Source organism: Rhinopithecus roxellana, chromosome 1 (genome assembly GCF_007565055.1).
Source record: "Rhinopithecus roxellana isolate Shanxi Qingling chromosome 1, ASM756505v1, whole genome shotgun sequence".
Taxonomy (NCBI): Eukaryota; Metazoa; Chordata; class Mammalia; order Primates; family Cercopithecidae; genus Rhinopithecus; species Rhinopithecus roxellana.
The window spans coordinates 46,430,599-46,447,146 of NC_044549.1; the positions used below are offsets into that span (position 1 = coordinate 46,430,599).

Below are 16,548 nucleotides of genomic sequence, written 5' to 3' on the forward strand. Positions count from 1 at the left end.
ACTTGAGAGGCTGAGGCAGGAGAATCGTTTGAACCTGGGAGGCAGAGGTTGTGGTGAGCTGAGATCGCACCATTGCATTCCAGCCTGGGCAACAAGAGCAAAGCTCTGTCTCAAAAAAAAAAAAAAAAAAAAGAAAAGAAAAGAGCTTTTCACCCACTTACCATGCATATAACTAAAAAATTAAAAATTAAAGTATAGAATCATTAAACACAAGTACATCTTTGTGTCTTTGAGCTTTGAGGTACATAACAAGTTGGTGTATCTTTGCACATGGCTTTTTGAAAGAAATGTGTATATTTTCCTGGAATCTCTTGAAAGGAACTGTAACACTAAATCTGGGAGAGACAGTTACTTTTCGTTGCTTCCATATGGATTCACAACCTATGAATTAAGATGAATATTTTAAAATGTTCAATTAACAGAACACAACATTTTTAGGCTATTAGCTCCTGACTGCTTTCGTCAGCTTTAAATGCATAGTTATCCGTACTTAAAATTCTTTCCCCCTCTTCTCTAAGTCTTTTGCAGAGTGAACCCCACCTATGTATTTAGTCCATTTCTGCACAGGTGGATCTGAAAGTTCCTGTCTGAACATGAAACTAGTACTATAAGCCCCCATAGGGAATAGCCCTTTTTTAAACTTACCCTAAATTGGGTCAGGGGCTATCAATAGGGGAAGGAGGCTGCAAAAGGCCTAGGGATGTAAGAGCACAAAATAAACTCCTCTACTTAAATGAACAAACAAACAAAACAAACATAACAGTAGCAGCACCATGATCATACTACAAAATCGTCCACGTTTCTTCTCTGAAAGGCTAATTCCTGCTCATTTCTCACTTACATAACATCTGTCGCTTCATGTCAGTTCTTTTCCACTCACAGATCAGTCTTTTTTCTCAGTCCATTCTCTCACTCCAACCTTCAACTGCCGTAATTTTACAAAAATTACTTAAGGAATATCTTGAAAAAATTTCAATTAAGAAAAAAAAGCTGATAAAACCAGCTTTGTATTTCTTCCTCTCTCCAAAGAACAAATTAAGTTTTTTTCCGATTATGTGGCCCCCAACTTTCGAATTTTTTCATTACTCTTATAGGTCAGCAACACTGAAAAGACACCATCTCCCACAAACTGGCGCTGCTCAGCAATCCTTTCCACATTCCTAAGCGATGCCTTCATCAGTGCTTCTCAGGCTGGGATGTTTTCATCATGGATATTAGAAGCCATAGAAGAGACATGGCACACTCTTTCTGAAGAATAAATTTTACTTAAACATTAGTGGGGAAAAATAAACTTTTAAAAATAAATATTAAAGTATCCATACAATGTAGATGTTGCATGAATTGATAAAACTCAAGCCTTCAGAGAGTTCCTGCACTTGGTACAGCCGCTTGTGGCCAATGCCCTGTGAATTGATGAAGGGAGGGAAAGGAGGTTTTGCAGTAGGACAAGTTTAAGTATTATTGGCACCCCTCTCTCCAACCCCCCAAAAGAGAATTCTCTGCACTGTTTGAGACAGACTGCCCAATGCCCCTCAATCCCCACAACCACACAATTACACAAACTTGGTCTCAAAAAAGACACCCACTTCATGGTGCCTTCTACAACTCACCTCTCCCCTGCCTTAAGACAGCTCTGTGCTTTCCCTACCTTCTCTCTCGTCCACGCTTCTATCCCTCCCCTGTCCACCATCCCTCCCCAGCCCTAGCCTCAGCCTCCCCTCAAAAAAGTCCTATTCCCCTTTAAAAATAACCACAGTTCAGCTTTCTCCTCAGGGACTTTTTAAAAAAATAATTTCAGCTTTTATTTTAGACTCAGGGAGTACATGTGCAGGTTTGTTACATGTGTACACTGGATGGTGCGGAGATTTCAGATACAAATGAGCCCACCACCCACATAGTGAGCACAGTGCCCAGTAGTTAGTTTCTCAACCCTTGTCCCCTCCCACCCTCCCTCCCCGCTCTAGCAGTTCCCGGTGTCTACTGTTGCCATCTTCACATCCATGGGTAGGGACTTTCTTAAAAGACTGATCAATAACTTGCTGTCTTTCCTTCCTTAATCCTTTCCTCTTATTCCTAGGATCACTAGGACATAACATCATACCACTTAAACTGCTTTCCAAATTAACACCAAAGATGTACTTACCCATTCTCCCCCTTCTCATCTAAACTCAATTTCTCTTGTTTTTTTTTTTTTTTTTTTTTTGAGATGGAGTCTTGCTCTGTCACCCCGGCTGAAGTGCAGCGGCACAATCTTGGCTCACTGCAACCTCCGCGTCCCAGTTCAGGCGATTCTCTTGCCTCACCCTCCCAAGTAGCTGGGATTATAGGCACACCACCACTGCCTGGCTAAATTTTTGTATTTTTAGTAGAGATGAGGTAACACCATGTTGGCCAGGCTGGTCTTGAACTCATGACCTCAAGTGATCTGCCCGCCTTGGCCTCTCAAAGTGCTGGGATTATAGGCGTGAGCCACCATGCCTGGACTAAATTCAATTTCTCTACAGTGTAACTCCAAGCCTTACTGAAGTGTTCCCTTCACTTGCTTGACTTCGCATACTCCAGGTTCCTCATCAATTTCTTGCCTGATCCCTGAACGCAGACATTCCCTAAGGCTTGGCCCTTGAGTCTCCTGTAGACTTGCTCTAACCCTCTAATATTATCAACTAACCCTATGTTTTAAAAAAAAATCACTCTGTAAGGACACTTTGTATATACAACTCATATTCTCACTAGCTTCTTAAATTCCTGATCCAAATTTCTAACTGCTTAATAAAAACCTTTAGAATGCAATTTATCCACAAGAGAACCCTCAAACGCATCCCTCAAACCCACCATTCCACCTACATTCTCTATCACAATCCTCCTAGGCACTCAGCTGCCCTAAATTAAATCTTGGTATTCTTAGCACCTACCATGGTAACAGAAGCTCAGTTACTGTGTGCTGAATGACTGAAAAAATCCATTGGTAAGTCTATCATTTAGGCGTCTTCATTCTTCACTGGCAACTGCTCTAGTTCGGGTCTTGATTAAATTACCTCAACCACCTCTGGTCTTTCTGGCTCAGTTTTCATACAAAGTTTTTATTTATTTATTTTTGTTTTTATTTTTTAGAGAGACAGGGTGTTGCTCTGTCACCTGGGCTGGAGTGCAGTGGTGTGATCACAGCTTGCTATAACCTCGAACTCCTGGGCTCAAGTGTTCCTCCCACCTTAGCCTCCCAAGTAGCTAGGACTACAGGCATGTGCCACCACGCCTAATTTTTTTAGTTATTTTTGTAGAGATGGGGTCTTGCTATGTTGCCAAGGCTTGTCTTGAACTCCTGGCCTCAAGCGGTCCTCCTTCCTTGGCCTCCCAAAGTGCTGGGATTACAGGCCACCACACCCAGCCACCACACCCAGCCTCATGAAATTTTTTAAATGTAAAGTGGCTTTCTAATAATTTATTAAGCTGGCAAAAAAAAACCTGTACGATATTTATCATGTGGCATTAATGCAAATAATATTCTTTAAAGTTTGATTTAACCAATTGATCTTTTGTCTACCTGCCTCTCAAATTAATTTAAAAGTTCATTTATTAACTATAATAAATGTGCTACCTTTGAGAATGTTTAGTTTATGTTAATTCTCCCCCCATGTCTCCTATGGGAAATAATTTTTGCTTTTAAATAAGCATTGTTCCCAAGTTTAATTGGGTTCCAGTTTGAGTAATACTAAAAATTAGAGATGACTCATGCATAAATTTAAAATCAATTAATGTTAAGTCAGACAGCACGAGGTAGACTTCAAAAAGTATAATACTATTTGTCTTTCTTCCCATTATACTATTCTTTTACATTTGACCATATGTTTTCATACACTCCTAGTCCTAGTTATGAAGACTTTACATTTTTATAATATCAATAAGCTTCTTTTAATTAAAAAATGTCATATAACCCTGATCTGTCTCAACTTGCATTTAATTTTAATATATTGATCAACCAAAGACATATAATCTATTACTCTAATAAATGAATTAAATAAATTTAAATCTCTATCTCACATCTTACATTCAAATAAATTACAGATGAATCAAAAATATATGAAGCCACAAAACAGAGAAGAAATGAGAATTTTTTTCTCCACCTAGAACCCACCACCTGAGAAAAAATTTTTTTTATTTTTTGAGATGGAGTCTCACTCTGCCACCTAGGCTGGAGTGCACTGGCATGATCTCAGCTCACTGCAACCTTCACCTCCTGGTTTCAAGCAATTTTTCTGCCTCAGTCTCCTGATTAGCTGGGATTATAGGACCCCACCACCATGCCTGACTAATTTTTTTATTTTTAGTAGAGATGGGGTTTCACCATATTGGCCAGGCTGGTCTCGAACTCCTGATCTCAGGTGATCCACCCGCCTTGGCCTCTCAAAGTCCTGGGATTATAGGCATGAGCCACCACACCAGGCTGAGAAAATTTTTTAATAATCCAAAGTAAGGGGCCAGGCGCGATGACTCATGCCTGTAATCCTAGCGCTATGGGGGGCCGAGGTCAATGGATCAGCTGAGCTCAAGAGTTTGAGATCAGCCTGAGCAACATAGTAAAGTCCCATTTCTGCAAAAAATACAAAAAGTAGCAGGGCATGGTGGTGTGTGCCTGTAGTCTCAGCTACTCGGGAGGCTGAGGAAGGAGGATCACTAGAGCCTGAGAGGCAGAGGTTGCAGTGAGCCAAGACCACACCACTGCACTCCAGCCTCGGTGACAAAGTGAGACCCTGTATTAACAACAACAACAAAAACAGGTGCGGTGGCTCATGCCTGTAATCCCAGCATTTTAGGAGGCCAAGGCGGGTAGATCACGAGGTCAGGAGTTCAAGACCAGCCTGGTCAACATGGTGAAATCCCATCTCTACCAAAATACAAAAAAAAAAAAAAAAAAAAAAAAAAAAAAAAAAGCCCAGGTGTGGTGGCGGGTGCCTGTAATCCCAGCTACTCAGGAGGCTGAGGCAGAGAATTGCTTGAAACAATTCTCCGGGAGGCGGAGGTTGCAGTGAGCTGACATTGTGCCACTGCATTCCAGCCTGGGCGACAGAGCAAGACTCTGTTTAGAAAAAAAAAAAAAAAAAACCCAAAACAAAAACCAGGCTGGATGCAGTGGCTCACACCTGTAATTCCAGCACTTTGGGAGGCTGAGGCAGGCAGATCACTTGAGGTCAGGAGTTCGAGACCAGCCTGGCCGCCATGGTGAAATCCTGTTATCTACTAAAAATACAAAATGTACAAAATGTAGCTGGTTGTGGTAGCATGCACCTGTAATCCCAGCTACTTGGAAGGCTGAGGCAGGAGGATCTCTTGAGCCCAGGAATTCAAGACCAGCCTGGGCAACATAGCAAAACCCTGTCTCTATTTTTAAAAAAAGAAAGGCGGGGGCGGGGAGGGGAAGCAAGGTAAAGCAAATGAACAATAAAATGTATACAATATGCTCCCTTTTCTTTCTTTCTTTGTTTTTTTCTGTTTTTTGTTTTGTTTTGTTTTTTTGAGATAGGGTCTCTGTCATCCAGCCTGGGCTGTTTCAACCCCCCAGGCTCAAGTGATCCTCCTACCTCAGCCTCCCAAATAGCTGAGACCACAGGCACGTGCTACCATGCCCAGCTAATTTTTGTACTGTTTGTAGGGATGGGGTTTTGTCATATTGCCCAGGCTAGTCTCAAACTTCTGGACTCAAGCAATCTGCCCACCCCAGCCTCTCAAAGTGTTGGGATTACAGGCATGAACCCCTATACCCAGCCTCCCCTTTCACTTTAAAGAAAGGAAAAATGCATTTGTTTGTATGCTAATATGTTCCATTAACAGTACTATTTTTTACTAGAAGGATACAAGAAACTAAGAAAGTGATATTAGTTATGTCAGAGCAGGAGACCAGAATAGTTGGCAGACAGGGATGAGGAGACTTTTCTTTTTTCTTTTTGAGACAGGGTCTTGCTCTGCTGCCTAGGCTGGAGTGTGGTGGCACCATCACTTTTCACTGTAGCCTCAACCTCCTGGGCTTGAGTGATCTTCCCACCTCAGCCTTCCAAGCAGCTGGGACCACAGGTGCATGCCACCACGCCCAGTTAATTTTTAAAATTTTTTGTAGAGATGGGGGCTCACTATATTGCCCCGGCTGGTCTTGAACTCCTGGCCTCAAGCCATCCTCCTGCTATGGCTTCCCAAAGTCCTGGGATTACAAGCATGAGCAACCACACCTGGCTGAGATTTTTCACCGTATAAGCTTTTATTCCTTTTGAATTTTGTCCTACTTGAATGTATGATCCAATTAAAAATGTAAAATAAGCCATATTTTAAATTAATTCCATCAAAAGGACTTATAATGGAACATTTGCAAGGATATTTTTCTTATAAAAAGATCTAGATAATAACTTCTAAAATGTAACAACCAAAATAATGAACACATATGAAAATTCACAAAAGCAAGTGGTTCTTACCCTAGAACTTAAAGTATTTAAAAAAAAAAAAAAGCGGTTTAAAAATAACCAAAATATGCAAGTCATATAAACAAATATACTAATTATCACTAAAGTTAACCTAAGACTACAAAACTCACTCTGCAAAAGTCTTTGTAAATTATAAAATGACAAAGAGAAAGAAAGAAAGAAAAATCACTAATTCTGTAATCCAGTAATTTCCAATGGAATATTCTTGGGCATTCTGTCAAGAAAGCAAAAGGCTGCAACCCCTGCTTCAATCAGAGTTTTACTTTTTATCTGATCAATATATTGAAAATCCTCACTAATTTTTATTTAAAGAAAGGCTTTGAAATGAAAGCCTTGAAAACCACTATTAAAGGACATTATTTGAAAAAAATAATCTTCTCACGCTGGGCACAGTGGCTCATGCCTGTAATCCCAGCACTTTGGGAGGCTGAGGTGGGCAGATTACCTGAGGTCAGGAGTTTGAGACCAGCCTGACCAACACGGTGAAACCCCACCTCTACTAAAAATATAAAATTAGCCCGGTGTTGTGGCACATGCCTGTAATCCCAGCTACTGGGGAGGCTGAGGCAGGAGAATCGCTTGAGCCCAGGAAGCAGGGCTTCCGAGATCACATCATTGCATCAGAGAAACTCTGTCTCAAAAAAACAAAAACAAAAACAAACAAAAAAAAGAAATAATATCTCCAGACTCATAAATTTTCAAGAATTATTGTTTTTAGGCAAAAAGCTAATTGTTTATTTTTAAAGTTTGTATGATGCTTACCTGAAAACTCGCCCATAATTCCCATGTACTTTATATACACCATAGAGTCGATCTGCTACTCTCTGAAATAAATATTTAATAGACATTGATTTTAGGTCAAAGTTACATCCTCATCCAAAAAAAAAAAAAAAAAAAAAACCCAAAAAACAAAAAACATGCTTAGTACAATAAACTTGGAAACAGAACAAAGAAAATTAGTAATCTCCGAAAATCCCATCCCCCTAAAACTAAAACCAGTGCTCTTACCATATTTATCATATCTTATACTTTCATACTTCTTTTTCTGCAAAGTTTTTAATTACTGTTTTTAAATTGCCTACAGCAAGAGTGGTAATATGCTTACCCATCAGGTTAGTATTGTCTTTAATAACTACCACTATAAATAGCTGCATAAATTCCACTAAGTAGTGTATAAAATATACAAGCATTCCTTGTTGAATAATCTTGTTGGCATTCAGTTATTCTTAATTTTTCAGTATTATAAAAAGTTATCTCTGAGAATAAGGCTTTTTCCTTCAGACTGTTTCCTTATAATAAAATCCCCAAAGTGGAATTAACCAAGGGAAAGGATGTATTTTCAATTTTATTGAGATATAGTTTTATATATAAATGCTGAATACATGCAACTATGCTACTTTGTCAAAAGATAACTCCTAACCAACGAACGCATTATTTTAATAACAACAGAATTACAATTTACATCACTGAAATGAAATGTGTACTGCCTAGTCATTCACGGAAGTTTCACAAGTTAAAACAAAACCTCAATATGGTAATTAATATGCTTTATGTTCCCCCAAAGCATTATGAAAACGAACTGGAAGACCAAAAGTTCATCCTACAAAAAGCTCTAGAAAAAATTTCTGGTATATAGGTTCTAAGTATAAATTCTAAGGAAAATTATCTCCCTGATTCCTTACTCAAACATGAGTATAAGGAATTAGGCATTAATGACAGAACAAATCAACCCTTTCAAGATCTCCCCTTACAGTGACAGAACCGCCACTGCAAATACTTCAAGTAGGTGTGTGAGGATCATAAAATATTTTCCATCTATCGTTGGCCTGCTCTGAGGAGACACATACCCACTAGATTAGGGGTCCACACACTACAGGTCTGCCGCTTGTTTTGTAAATAGAGTCTCACTGGAGCACAGTCAGGCTCACAGTGGAGCTGAACAGATGCAACAGAAACCATAGAGCTAACAAAGCTGAAAACACCTCCTATCTGGCCTTTAGAAAAAGATGCTGGCCCCTGTTCTGGAACCAGCTTCCGAGACAAAGCTCATAGTCCTATTTCTACTTGAAACTCTTACAGGTTGTCCCCAGACCTCTAAACTAATTTCTCTAGGATGTCACTTCCTTCTTCTTCTTCTTCTTATTTTGAGACGGAGTCTCACTCTGTCTCCCAGGCTAAAGCATAGTGGCACGATCTCAGCTCACTGCAACCTCTGCCTTCTGGGTTCAACCAATTATCCCACCTCAGCCTCCCGAGTAGCGGGAATTACAGGCGTGCACGACCACGCCCAGCTAGTTTTTGTATTTTTAGTAGAAACAGGGTTTCACCATGCTGGTCAGGCTGGTCTCAAACTCCTGACCTCAAGTGATCCGCCCACCTTGGCCTCCCAAAGTGCTGGGATTACAGGTATGAGCCACTGTGCCTGGCCCCCAAGTATTTTTTGAGCATTCTGTGCAGTGTTGAATGTTTTTCTTTCTTTTTAAGGGTTTCCATCATCACGTAAGGTTGGAAAACATCGAGACAATAAAATTTAACAGGTTTTTTTCTGTAGGACTTTTTAGACCTTTAACATCACACAGGAGTCATGACTGCTCAAGGCAGATACGGTTTGCAGTGGGAACATCTTACGGGGTTAGCATTCCAGAGAATATATGATGGAAAATGTCATTCTAACACTAACTTTTCTAGATCCCTGTACTTTCAGATACCAAACCTCCTTCCTAAAAGCTGAACATTCATCCTCTACTAAGATATTAAGCATGGAAGAGAAGAAGGAAGTTGCTGAAAAATCACTTCAGAAAAAAAAACTAGAAGTAATGTGTACAATGCAGATTCTCTGATATGTTTGTCCCCATCCGCACCTCCCACAAGAACTAATGCCTAATTTGTCTGGTTAATTTCAAGGCAACCAAAGGTCCAGAAATTTTATCTCATTAATCCACAGTTTTTTCTAACACCCAGTTCTTGACTGTAGCCTAATAATTATCACCAGTAACTTTTCTTTTATGAGAAGGTATCATAATTTATTCGAAGAGTCCAATGATACTCTTGAACAGTTAAACTGGAGATCAAAACAATGTACGATCTTCAGAAGAATTTTTTTATTCTATTTTTTCTGTACTGTCATGGAAATCTTGAAATATACAAAAAGCATATAGAACAGAAGGATATACCTCCATTTCCCAACACCCAGCTTCAATAATTATTATATGGCCAAACTCATTTCTCCTAAAACTGCCCCCACTCTCCACTGCTCATTGGTAGACTCATTAAAACAAATTCCAGGCAACATATTTCATTTCAAGAGGATTCTGGCCAGGCGCGCAGTGGCTCATGCCTATAATCCCAGCACTTAGGGAGGCTGAGGTGGGCAGATCACTTGAGGCCAGGAGTTGGAGACCAGCCTCGTCAACGTGGTGAAACCCCATCTCTACTAAAAATACAAAAATTAGCTAGGCATGGTGCCATATGCCTGTAATCCCAGCTACTCAGGAGGCTGAAGCAGGAGAATTGCTTGAACCCCAGAGGCGGAGGTTGCAGTGAGCTGAGATTGTGCTACTGCACTCCAGCCTGGGTGACAGAGCAAGACTGTCTCAAAAAAAAAAAAAAAAAAGTAATAATAATGAAAAAGAGTATTACAGATTCCAATCAGCATTAATCAGCATAAAATGTGACCTTACCTGGTATCCTAGTCTCTTTCAAAGCCTTTGGCACAGGCATGTTCTAAGGTTCCTTCTAGGTTACCACAGGGGACCAGAGTGGATGGTACATTTTCCAGGTACATTAATTTGCTGAAAAGTATTTTCCTCCTTGCCTATTACAGCCGAACTATATGGTTAAGTATAACTATTATTCCTTGATTTCTAGCCCCTTTTGTCACGGCAGACTATTATCTAAAATTAGTTTATTTGGTAGAATTTAAGAGCACAGACACAGGATGGCCTAAAATCTATAAACTCTTTCACAGACCTCTAAAAAAAATGAAAGAATACGATATGTAGATCTAAAATCCTACACATATTCACATTCCAGCACTGAAACGGCAGGCCTTTTGACAACATCCGAAACAACTATTCTATTATAAACCATGGAGAAAACAGGCTAAAATTCTTTGAGTTGTTTATAACAGAAACCATTTCACATTTTTTTAAAAAGTGCAGTTTAGATGATGAACATATTAAATTCAAATACAAAAATCAGGTATTCATGATAAATACCACCTATTACTTAAAAACATAATGATTAAATGAGAAGCACTTCCTTATAAATGTGCATCAAAAAGCTTTTGGGGATCACTTACAGCTCTGACTCGAAGAAGATGTGAGATGACAGACTGCAGTTCATCACTATAGTGCTTAAGGTCAGTAAATCTCCTGAAACAGGAAACAAATAAAAAATCGTTTTTCCAATGAAAACAAGCAGTCAAAAACTGAAAGTAAAAACAGTAGTTCCCGAGAATAGCAAAGCTGATTCTATTTAAACATATGCTGGCCTTAAACATTTACACATCAATATAAATCCAAAAAACTCTAAAATAAAATGATACTTTCTTTTGATATTTTGAAAGTCAAGATATCACACTTCATAATTTACCTCGTGGAACTGAGATACAGAAAAAAATCTGTTGGTATGAAAAAATTACTTTGAAAATACAAAACAGGAAAAACTTTAAGGAGCTAAAAGATACATTACAGTGCAATCATAAACGCATAGTCTCTAACCTCAATCTTAATTCTACTCAAGTAATTTGCTTCCCTCATCTATTAACTGCCATTTTCCATAAGAAGCAAACACTTCTGATGCACCACCTGTCATTCCCCCAACAACCAAGCTTCACAGATAAACAAAAGCCATCAGATGGGAACAACTCCCACCTTCACCTCCTGCCAATCAACTTACACACTTCCCTATATCTACATCATTTTTTCCCTCCCATTAGGATTTCTTCCCATCTAATGCTCTAGATTCCATTCCAGCTACAACTCATATTCCTATTTCCTAACTTCCTATCTCTATAAGCTTTTTCTCACTAGCGTATCAATTAACTCAGGTCTCTCACAGATTAAAATACACACTCCCTTGACAACACACCCAGCTATTAACACCCTGTCAATATCTATCCCTTTTATAGCCAAGCTTTCACAAGGCATCACTTCTCCAGCAATAACCACTTCTTCCATTCCCATTCACTGCACAGCCTATGAGAATCTAGCTTCTGCCTCCAGCACTATGTAGTAGGGAAATATTCCTGACAAAGTCACCAACTATTTTCATGTTGTAATATTCAATGATCCATTTTAGTTCTCCTCTTACTTGATCCTTTTGGCAATGCAACAGCTGATACCGCCCACCTTCTCAAAGATCTGTTTCCTTGTCAGTGTTATTTTTCTCACGGCTTTCCTTTTATTTCACTCTCTGGTCACTCCTGAAGCTTCTTTTGTAGTACTCACTTCCTTTACCCATCTCTTAAATCTCCAACTGTGGTGTGCAAAAAATTCCTGAAATCTTTTTTTTTTTGAAATGGAGTTTCACTCCTGTTGTCCCGGCTGGAATGCAATGGCATGATCTTGGCTCACCGCAACCTCCACCTCCTGGGTTCAAGCAATTCTCCTGCCTCGGCCTCCTGAGTATCTGGGATTACAGGCATGTACCACCACATCCAGCTAATTTTGTATTTTTAGTAGTTTTGTATTTTTAGTAATTTTGTATTTTTAGTTTCTCCATGTTGGTCAGGCTGGTCTTGAACTCCCAACCTCAGGTGATCACCTGCCTCAGCCTTCCAAAGTGCTGGGATTATAAGCGTGAGCCACTGCGCCCAGCCAAAATGTTTCTTAAAAACACTACTGATGGTCTCTCAGAGGGATGTGAATATCCTAAGGTCCTCTTGGGACTCAGGAATCTGAACCTGAATTTTATAGCTCATCCACAGGATTCACATGCTGGTAGTCCTCAGGTTACACTTTATTTTTCTTTCCTTCTATTTTTTTTTTTTAAAGGCCCGGCACTGTGTCACCCAGGCTGGAGTGCAGTGGCTTGATCCTAGCTCACTGCAGCCCTTGATCCACCTGCCTCAGCCTCCCAAACAGCTGAGACTACAGATGGGCATCACTATGCCCAGCTGATCTCAGGTAGTTATACTTTGAAAACACCCTTAAAGTGCTGACATTCTTCAAGGTTCAGTCCTAGGTCCTCAGCTATCTTCCAATCAATCTTTCAATCTATACATTCCTATGTGACTTGTCATTCACAAAGCTTCACGATTATGATCTACATATTGCTAGATTCCAAATTTCTATCATCAGCCCAAATCTCTCCTAACTCTAGATCTATAAAACCAACTGATTTAGTACACATTTGTACTTGCTTACATAGCCAAAGCTCAGCCTATCTTCCACTACTCCACAAAATCTCTTTCCCTTGTGCTCCCTTGCACTCTAAATAATGAAACCTGAGTGCCATCTGTATTTCCTTCTCTCCTTCACCCCATACATTCCACTAATTGCCCAGTCTGTTGATTCTACCTCCTAAACATTGCCCCAATCCACTCACTTTTCTCTGGCCTCTCTGCCAATGCCCTAAATTCAGATTAGCATCATCATCTCTCACCAGTCCTCCTGACTGGCCTCCTAGCCCACTCCCACACTTCTCTAATCTATTGTCCATTCTGCTTGGATGATCTTCCAAAATCCAAATCTATACCACCCCCTTGCTTTTAAGCAGCTTTCTACTGCAAAGGTTATCCACTGATTCTGAGACAAAGTCCAAACTCTGTAATGTGGCTTAAAAAACTTTTCACAGACCCCAAGTATTCAGTTACTGTACAGTAGTAGGTTCATTTAAATAAAGAGGCAGTGGTGAGGTGGAGGACATCAAATCATTAGATAAAATACTTAACCACTCTTACTCCCTCAAGGCAGAGTTTTTCAGCAAGGAAAATAATTCAGGGATAAAAGAAGAGCTGGCAAGATTGGCTCCCAGTTAAGTGGAGTACAAATCTCCCTTTTTATATCCAAGATGGAAGGTGGAAAATGTACACCTGCATTTGTAGGATAAAACTTTGAAGGAATATAAACCTAAAAACTAACAAGGTATTACTCTCTGGGGAGGGGAAACGAATAGAGAGGAACAGGAATAAGACTTTTCACTGTACAACTTTTCCATACTTATCAATCTACATATAAATCTGGTTAACCGTAAGAATATATTATGTACTCCAAAACATTTTTATTTAAATAAAATTAAATTTATATATAAATATATATTTTATATATATTTATATAAAATCTCAGAAAACTGTCAGTGGCTTTCTTTATGTAGAGCCAGTTACAACTGAGCTGGTATAATTTTCCCTTAGAAGCTTTATGATTTGAATTTAAGTTTCAAGAGGCTAATATTTTGTTAAACTCTTTGAGCCGGGGGTAGTGGCTCAAGCCTGTAATCCCAGCACTTTGGGAGGCCAAGACGGGCGGATCACGAGGTCAGGAGATGGAGACCATCCTGGCTAACACGCTGAAACCCCGTTTCTACTAAAAAATACAAAAAACTAGGCAGGCGAGGTGGTGGGCGCCTGTAGTCCCAGCTACTCGGGAGGCTGCGGCAGGAGAATGGTGTAAACCCGGGAGGCGGAGCTTGCAGTTAGCTGAGATCCGGCCACTGCACCCCTGCCTGGGCAACAGAGTGAGACTCCGTCTCAAAAAAAAAAAAAAAAAAAAACTCTTTGATCAGATTTTCTAATGCTGGGTCCCAGGAGCTAGAAATTCTTAAAGATCAGGTCTTCTGGAGCTTCTCCAGAACTGATTAGGTGCCCTAAAAACGTTTCTTTGCCGGCTTCCATACTCGGGATCTGGCATGACTACAAAATTCTTAGCTGTCATATCTGGATATGAGAAATGTATAAGAATATAAACAGTAAGCCTCAGAACACTTAAATTAGGTGAAGCAGAGGTTTCTGGAGTTGAAAGGTCTTAACACCTTTGGTCACAGAACATATAAGGCATACTAAAGTTTCTCTGTTTGATTAACACATTGGTACTATCTCTTGTTCGGGGAGAGGAGTGACAACACAAATCATCCCCAGGTGATCACATCACCAGAAAGTCAGGGCTAAAAGATTCTAAACACCTAGGGGACAGAGACAGATGTGCACCTTTGAAAAAAACACAATTACTGGGAAATCAGAGGACCTAAAGGTGAAGAGTGAAAAATTCATCAAGTTTTAGATAATAATGCTTAAGAAACAATGCTTAAGATATGCTTAAGAAACAAAGGAGCCGCGCGCAGTGGCTCACGCCTGCAATCCCAGCACTTTGGGAGGCTGAGGTGGGTGGATCACAAGGTCAGGAGATCGAGACCATCCTGGTTAACACGGTGAAACTCCATCTCTACTAAAAATACAAAAAATTAGCCAGGTGTGGTGGCGGACGCCTGTAATCCCAGCTACTCGAGAGGCTGAGGCAGGAGAATGGTATGAACCCAGGGCACGCAGCTTGCAGTGAGCCTAGATCGTGCCATTGCACTCCAGCCTAGGTGACACAGCAAGACTCCATCTCAAAAATTTAAAAAAATTAAAAAATAAAAAAAGAAATAAAGGAATTAAGGAATTAATTTTCTGAAAATGAGGGTATAACTTCTTAGCCCAAGTCAAATTCTAGAATGTCTGCATATTAAAATGAGGAATCTTATCATAAATGATTAGGTGTTCTTAGAGAAATAGTAAAGACTAAAAATCATATACAACGTCAGAATGTTGTAGTTCCACTTGAAAGCAGGGAGTTTAAAAAGAGGTCAGTCCCTAGGAAGATGGTGACATAAAACTTCCCTCCTGAAATACTAAGAATCTAAAATCCCTGTCTTCGAGGCATGCAAAACTGAACATGTGAACGCAGATTCTGATAAGACTGTAGTTTGAGGCTGTCTATATTCAAACCCAGTGTGTCTTATGGACTGAATTAGCCGTATTTTCTATTCTCCTCAAAGTATACCTATTGCCATTATAGGCTTTATGTTTCCCTTTATTTTCCATATTCTGTTTTTTGAGATGGGGTCTAGCTCTGTCACCCAGCCTGGAGTGCAGTGGCACGATCTTGGCTCACTGCAACCTCTGACCCCTGAATTCAAGTGATTCTCCCATTTCAGCCTCCCAAGTAGCTGGGCCTACAGGCATGTGCCACCAGGCCCGGTTAATTTTTGTACTTTTAGTAAAGACAGGGTTTTACCATCTTGGCCAGGCTGGTCTCAATCTTCTGACCTCAAGTGATCTGCCTACCTTGGCCTCCCAAAGTGCTGGGATTACAGCTGTGAGCCACCATGTCTGGCCTTATTCTCCATATTCTTTAACATACTTTTAGTAAGTAAGCCTGGACAGGTGCCTCTCCTAATCAGATCTCATCCGTTTCTCAAGACTCATGTTGAAAAGACCCTCCATCAAGGCTTTTTGAGAATGCTTCTCTCCAATCTCAAAGGCAAAAACATGGCTAGGTGCAGTGGCTCACATATGTAATCCCAGCATTTTGGGAGGCCAAGATGGGAGGATCACTTGAGACCAGCCTGAGCCAGTGAGACCCTGTCTCTACAAAAAGTACAAAAAATCAGCCAGGCCGAGTGGATCACCTGAGGTCAGGAGTAGGAGACCACCCTGGCCAACATGATGAAACCCCGTCTCTACTAAAAATACAAAAATTAGCCAGGTGTGGTGGTGGGCGCCTGTAATCCCAGCTACTTGAGAGGCTGAGGCAGAGAGAATTGCTTGAACCTGGGAGGCAGAGGTTGCAGTGAGCCAAGGTCATGCCACTGCACTCCAGCTTAGCGAGAGAGACTCCATCTCCAAAAAAAAACAAAAAAGAAAAAACAAAACAAAACAAAACAAAAAACCAGCCAGGCATGGTGGTGCTTGACTGTAGTCCCAGCTACTTGGGAGGCTGAGGTGGGAGGATCATTTGAGCCTGGGAGGTCGAGGCTACAGTAAGTTGAGATCATGCCACTGCACTGCAGCCTGGGTAACAGAGCAAGACTTTGTCTCAAAAACAACAACAAAGGCAAAAACATAGCTTGGGGTATAACTTATCTATTTTATATGATAAAA

The 16,548-nt window shown here is 40.3% G+C and overlaps 1 protein-coding gene across 1 annotated transcript in view; it reads right to left on the reverse strand.

The window, feature by feature from the left end:
* SNX4 (sorting nexin 4) overlaps window positions 1–16,548 on the reverse strand; it is a 78,531-nt gene that overhangs the window by 25,161 nt on the left and 36,822 nt on the right. Inside the window, exons 7-8 of the mRNA XM_010354811.2 lie at window positions 10,768–10,840; window positions 7,230–7,291 (exon numbers count right to left, since the gene is read on the reverse strand). Of these exons, the coding sequence (XP_010353113.1) occupies window positions 7,230–7,291; window positions 10,768–10,840 (135 nt within the window). The remainder of the gene's footprint in view (window positions 1–7,229; window positions 7,292–10,767; window positions 10,841–16,548) is intronic.